At 36.6% G+C, this 6197-nt stretch overlaps 1 protein-coding gene across 1 annotated transcript; it reads left to right on the top strand.

Moving 5' to 3' along the window:
• Positions 1–628: 628 nt before the first annotated feature.
• Positions 629–5020, top strand: LOC117403823 (tissue factor-like). Its single transcript, XM_034006267.3, has 6 exons — positions 629–1171; positions 1755–1869; positions 2649–2839; positions 2974–3158; positions 3453–3615; positions 4332–5020. The coding sequence occupies exons 1-6, from the start codon at positions 1096–1098 to the stop codon at positions 4478–4480; spliced, it is 879 nt and encodes a 292-aa protein (XP_033862158.1). The 5' UTR covers positions 629–1095; the 3' UTR covers positions 4481–5020.
• Positions 5021–6197: the final 1177 nt, after the last annotated feature.

The raw sequence follows: 6197 nt of genomic DNA, 5'->3' as shown, positions 1-6197 counted from the left end.
GACTTACTTACAAGGTGTTATAATGATGTATACCTTAGTAACATTTCTTCCAGAATGTCAAATCAGATTTTGGATATAATATTGTGTTTGTCCACAATCTTTTATTATTATTATTATTATTATTATTATTATTATTATTATTATTATTATTATTATTATTATTAGCAATAGCATTAGTATTTACACTTTCTGTGTATTTTAATCTATAAAGTCTCAAAAACAGAAATTGAGCACAGATAGTGCTATGTATTCCTTAAACATAAACCTAGAACTTATAATAATAATTCATATACATATCGTATGAAGACAGGCTAAAATAATTGAATCTATTCAGCCTTGAATAAAGAAGACTACGTACGTGATGATCTGATTCAAGCATTCAAAATTCTAAAAGGTATTGACAATGTCGACCCAGGGGACTTTTTCGACCTGAAAAAAGAAACATGGACCAGGGGTCACAAATGGAGATTAGATAAAGGGGCATTCAGAACAGAAAATAGGAGGCACCTATTACTCAGAGAATTGTGAGGGTCTGGAACCAATTCCTCTGTAATGTTGTTGAAGCTGACACGCTGGGATCCTTCAAGAAGCTGCTTGATGAGTTTCTGGGATCAATAAGCTACTAACAACCAAACGTGCAAGATGGGCTGAATGGCCTCCTGTCGTTTGTAAACATTCGTATGTTCTTATGTTCATATTGACTAGCTGCTCATGTGGATTCGACTTACTTCTTGGAGATATTGATCTTGTACTTCGTTCTGGCCCTCCCTCGTGCAGGTGAGGTTCTTCCGGCAACTTCCGAGTTGCCTTATTTGGATGTACTAACTGAGCCGCTATGAGATCTGCAGTGACTCAACTCACCCGCCGTTTACACTCTGCACAGAATAAAATCTTCAGAATCCAGTTGTACTGGGAAGAAAGCGCACTGGAAAGAAGTTTAACGAGCAGCGCTGCGACGCAAAACATTTTTTTTTATAATTATTTGTTGCAGCTAGATTCATCTAAGTTGGATTCACAATTAATAACAGTCATTTGAATTAAAAAATATTACGCGAACTCTAATTATTGTATTGAAATCTTCTGGACAAAGAAAACATGGAAATCGCTACTTTGTTGAACCTTGGATGTTTTGTTTTGTGCTTTTTATTCTCTCAGAATGGGAAAGCCTCAGGTGAGTGCTAATATATATTTTAAAACCACACCTGTGTAACACTAAACGAGTTACCAGAATCAGTCTGGGTTTTGGTGATGCAGAATATGTCTTTCTCATACAAGTATAGACGACACTGACATTTCAATACCAGGTGCAATCGGTCCTATAATGTGTCATCTGAAGCGGGTTCAGGAATTGCCTGGCACAGTACCTTTGTAGTTTTCCCATGTTTATACTGTGCATTTTCCCTGATTTGCCATGCTTTTTAATATACGTTATCATACCCTTCTGGGCTTTACAATGCTTACCTACGCATTACCATGCGTTCACTATGCTTTATTACACTTTGCTATGCTATTACTATGGGAAACTTTTATAAAGGATTTATTAAACAAAAATATGAAACCATATTCAACGTTATAAATGGAAACTCTATTCCTATTACGGACCCTGCTGTTAGGTTTGTGTTCTGATATCAATGCGTGCGGAATGTATAAATGTATATATCGCTGTAACTAATTACCTAGTAGTTACTATAAAATGTGATTAGTATGCAGTTTCATGTTGTTAATGGTTTGTTAAATCTCATGTCCTTGTTAAGGTAATAGCCAGCTACCTGTTGCCACAAAAGTCTGGTGGACATCTATAAATTTCAAGACCATACTGGAGTGGGAGCCCAAGCCTTCGGGGTATGCCTACACTGTGGAATTCTTTGGGTATGTACACTGTGTTTGTTATTGTGAACATTATCGTTTGATTATGGAAAGTATATGTCAGGCGTTGACGTGACAGGAGCTGCAACCTATATGATATCACCTTTAATATCAAGCAATCAAGATTTACAGGGTGCAGCTGTTTGAAAATCCTATCTGCACACATGGTTCATTTTACAAAGCTTTGGGTTTTTACACAAACACTACTGTAAATAAACAAAGATACATTGCCAGTGCTTAGAAATTGAGGCATGACAATTGTGGAAAACAGCTAATCTCATAAAGCATTTATCACTGTGATTTAACCCCCATTTTAGAATTGGCATGAGAAAAATGAAGGTGCACTAAAGACCTCTTAAATTAACCCCTGTTTATAGATGTGAGAAGTCAAGATATTTAGATATTTAGCTCTGGTGGTAAACTGAATTTCTTAAACATTTGCTTTAACAAAAAAAAAAAGAAAAGGCAAACCAAGAAGGAACTGCTTTAGATACTGACAGGTTTTGTTTCAGATCTCTAACATCATGTGTATTTGGTGCCCCCAACTGGCGATGAATCAAACTGCAAGCCAGCGGTTACCGTGTCAAATTATTAAAATACAGCATTTGCAAGTGTAATGTGTAAATCTTTATTAAATTTCCACTGATGTGTTTTTTGATATACCTGAAACTTTCACTAATTCTAAAACCCGAGCAATACAAAAACAGTTTGATGTAGTATATTTTATTGTGTTGCCTGAATTTCTAGTGTCTCAGATTTTTTATTAATCAATTGTATTTCAGGAAAAAGACTGATGTGCAGAAGAGCCCCCGCTGCATAAAGATCCAGACAACGGAATGTGATTTGACCAGATTCCTGTTGAATTTGACGGACTCATATACTGCACATGTTATCTCTGAACCCATAGAGACTGTCGATAAGACTGAGGAGTACCCCTTCACCCGATCAGACAAGTTCACACCCTACAAAGACAGTACGTATTCGACATATTCTTACACACTGCATGCCACCATTTGTTTTTGATTTTCAACATTTAATATATTAACACATTACCTTTTTTGTGTTTATTGGAATGTAATACAAATAACTACACATTTTTATTTTTAGCAAAAATTGGGCAACCTACTTTTAAGATTGAAGAAAATAAAGCAAAGAACAATATTAAGCTGCTGATAGAGACCCCCCTCTCCAGCATCAGAGGCCCCAATAACACATTTCTGAGTATACAGGAAATCTTCAAAAAGGACTTGGAATACGTAACATATTACAGAAAGGCTGCCAGTACAGGCAAGGTAAGGTATATTCTTTATAACTGGGTATTTGAAGATGTCTTGCAAACAAAATATTCTTTACAATATGGTTATTTGTGCTAGTGCAGCTGTGGGCATTACCATAACTGGTTAAGAGTTCTTGTTCAACTGTAGTAATAGCACAGGTCTTATTGTCCTATGATTAGGTAGGTTACAATCCCTAATAACAAGAAGATTACCAGTTGACTGCTTAATTGCGCCACCAAATGATATCATATAATCTAAAAAGGATTAAAAGTGTTTCAACATCTGTTCTTTTGTTATTCATGACAACAGAAAGAAGCTAAATCAAAGATCAATGAGATTGATGTGCCAGTGGATCGAGGTGAAAGTTACTGCTTCACTGTGAACATTGTTATTCCATCACGGACTGACGAAAACCAGCAAAGCCAGGAATCAGCAACACACTGCTCACATTCCGAGAAGCCCTTTTATGAAGGTAGTGTTCAGCACCTTTTAAGACAAAAACACAGTTATCACTACTCCATTGTTTACCTGCTAGATGGTGTTGTATAGGAAATATTTGCAACATTTACCAGTTGTTTCCCTGTTTCACTGAGCAAAGCAGGGACTTGTAGTTTGCTTTATATAAAGAGTTAACTCATACATATTGCAAGTTATCCCTTACCAAACTTTGCACTGGAGAAAACGCTTAATAAATTTGTTTCAAAGTGAGATGTGTTCAAAATCTGAGGCAATGAAATGTAGCATAAAACAAGGCATTTCAGAAAGATTCATGTTGATATTATGGACAAAGATGATTATTGTCTTTGACAAGAGCCTGTGGTCTCAGTATTTGTCGTCATTTATTGTGACCAACTGGCAATGCAGAAATCCTGCAGTAGCAAAAGTAGTGCACAATAGCAATTTCAGTATGGATTTTAAGTTCAGCATATTACGGTAGAAAATTCAAATAATGACTGCAATTGAAATGAACATAGATTATTTTGTAGATATGTCTACACTGTAGAGGAAACAACATTTTTTAAGGATATTCCTATTTATAAGAGAAATGACTTGCTGGTACTAGTAGTATTCTGAATTATTCCTTTGCTTATAAATCAGTACTGGATGAAAATGACAAATGCTTCTTGTGATCAATGCCCTGTTAAGAACTGGGTCAGAAAACTAAGTGTTGCTTGAACTTCTTTTCAGAATATGGGATTGGTGTGCTGGTAGGTCTCATACTTGCACCAGTTCTCCTATTAGTTGCCATCGTCACGTGTGTGTGCTGCTGCAGGCGAAAGAAGAGCGCTAATAAGGAGGAGAACAGCCCTGACGGAGTGCCTTTGAAAGGTGTTTAAGGGTCGATCATTGCCCCTGAATTGTGATTTAAAGAGAAAAAAAAAAATACACGGTCCAATCAGGCTGAGAGACAACAAATGTACTAAACTTGCAACTATTGGTAGTGATAGGAGGTTTCAACATACTTTCAAAGGGTTTTGACCTTTTGTTGAACACTGGAGTAGAAAACTTGTTTCTGTGAAACACTGAAGAGATATAATTTTTGCTTATTTTTTATATTCCGTATTACACTACGCTATGGTACTAAAACTAGCTGGGAGCAAGTAAGACTGTAACTCTGATAGAAATGCTGTTTTTGTATTAATTTGTATTCTTGTATGTTTCATATTGAATCTTTACAAATGCACAATCTGATCTATTGTAACTTGGGAACACTAAATCTGCTGCAAATGTGATTATTTATATATGGTTTGTGGGATGTCTATTTATACCTCTAAAAATGTAATATAGTTGGTCTGTATATCTGGTGTTGTTTTTCTAACATATTTATATTTTTTATGAAATGCTTGCACAATAAAATCGTAAATGGTTTAAAATCCCTTTTATTACCACTCATTAACATTAACATTATCCCTCGTCAAACTTATTATAATGCAAATCTTTTGATTTTCACTTATGCCACATTTCCTCCTACACCATGAAACCAGTCTGTAAAACTCCCCTTATAAAAGTTTACCATAGTATTTTTCCAGTTGTACCATGCTTTTCCCATGGCTATACTACACATTTACCATAGCTTACCACAGTTCTCCATGTTATTAATATGCTTTACTATACTTATATATGCTTTACCATGCTTTATTACACTTTGTATGCTTTTCTATGGTAAACCATTGTAAAGGTCATCTGGTTCCACTATCAAACTGGGGCTGCTACCAGTTCCATCTGCAAGCTACAATCCAATCTGCCTTCAGACATTACACAAAGGTCAAAGATCACCAGTGTTTATCACCAGTATTTCCCTGACAGTGTAATATAGTCACCGCCAGCCTTCATGTTCAGACTGCATATTTTTTTTCCCTGCATTCAGAGATTTGAAACCTGCCTCTTGTATCCTTCGCACTAGTCCCTCATTGGCTCTTGTATCCTTCGCACTAGTCCCTCATTGGCTCTTTTATCCTTCGCACTAGTCCCTCATTGGCTCTTTTATCCTTCGCACTAGTCCCTCATTGGCTCTTTTATCCTTCGCACTAGACCCTCATTGGCTCTTTTATCCTTCGCACTAGACCCTCATTGGCTCTTTTATCCTTCGCACTAGTCCCTCATTGGCTCTTTTATCCTTCGCACTAGACCCTCATTGGGTAAATCAGTGCACGGTCTGGCAGCAAGCAGTCGTAACTAGTCCCCATTGAAATCAATTTGATCTTGATCTGCTGCTGATGTAAATAAAGGTGTCTGGTTTCAAATCACTTTCAAGTCAATCCCATAGGCAGATGGAAAAGTGGCATTAGATAAGCAAACTGAAGCCTCCTGGTGCCATTGCTGTACATGTCACATGGTCTGTGTGCAGCTAGACCATTGGGGTGAGATTGCAGCACAGGCGGTAAATAGGAGCTATGAAGCAGCAGCAGCTTCTCAGTCCTGTATTTGAACAATCTGAATACTCCAAATAGTAGAATAAAAAAATAAGATTTTCAGCAGAAGAAATGGGGGAACAATGAAAATGTTAAAAATCACTGGAATATTGAATGACTTCAAACAGCTCAACAGATTTTG

The sequence above is a fragment of the Acipenser ruthenus genome, chromosome 10, assembly GCF_902713425.1.
Source record: "Acipenser ruthenus chromosome 10, fAciRut3.2 maternal haplotype, whole genome shotgun sequence".
In the NCBI taxonomy this organism is placed as follows: domain Eukaryota; kingdom Metazoa; phylum Chordata; class Actinopteri; order Acipenseriformes; family Acipenseridae; genus Acipenser; species Acipenser ruthenus.
The sequence above is the reverse complement of the archived record's forward strand: the minus strand, read 5'-3'. Positions and strand labels throughout refer to the sequence as shown.

Excerpts from the sequence above, each read along its gene's own strand:
- LOC117403823 (XM_034006267.3), top strand. The coding sequence starts at position 1,096 with ATGGAAATCGCTACTTTGTTGAACCTTGGATGTTTTGTTTTGTGCTTT. Across the intron at positions 2,840-2,973 it reads GTTCACACCCTACAAAGACA|CAAAAATTGGGCAACCTACT; the intron begins GTACGTATTCGA and ends TTTTATTTTTAG. Across the intron at positions 3,616-4,331 it reads CGAGAAGCCCTTTTATGAAG|AATATGGGATTGGTGTGCTG; the intron begins GTAGTGTTCAGC and ends ACTTCTTTTCAG.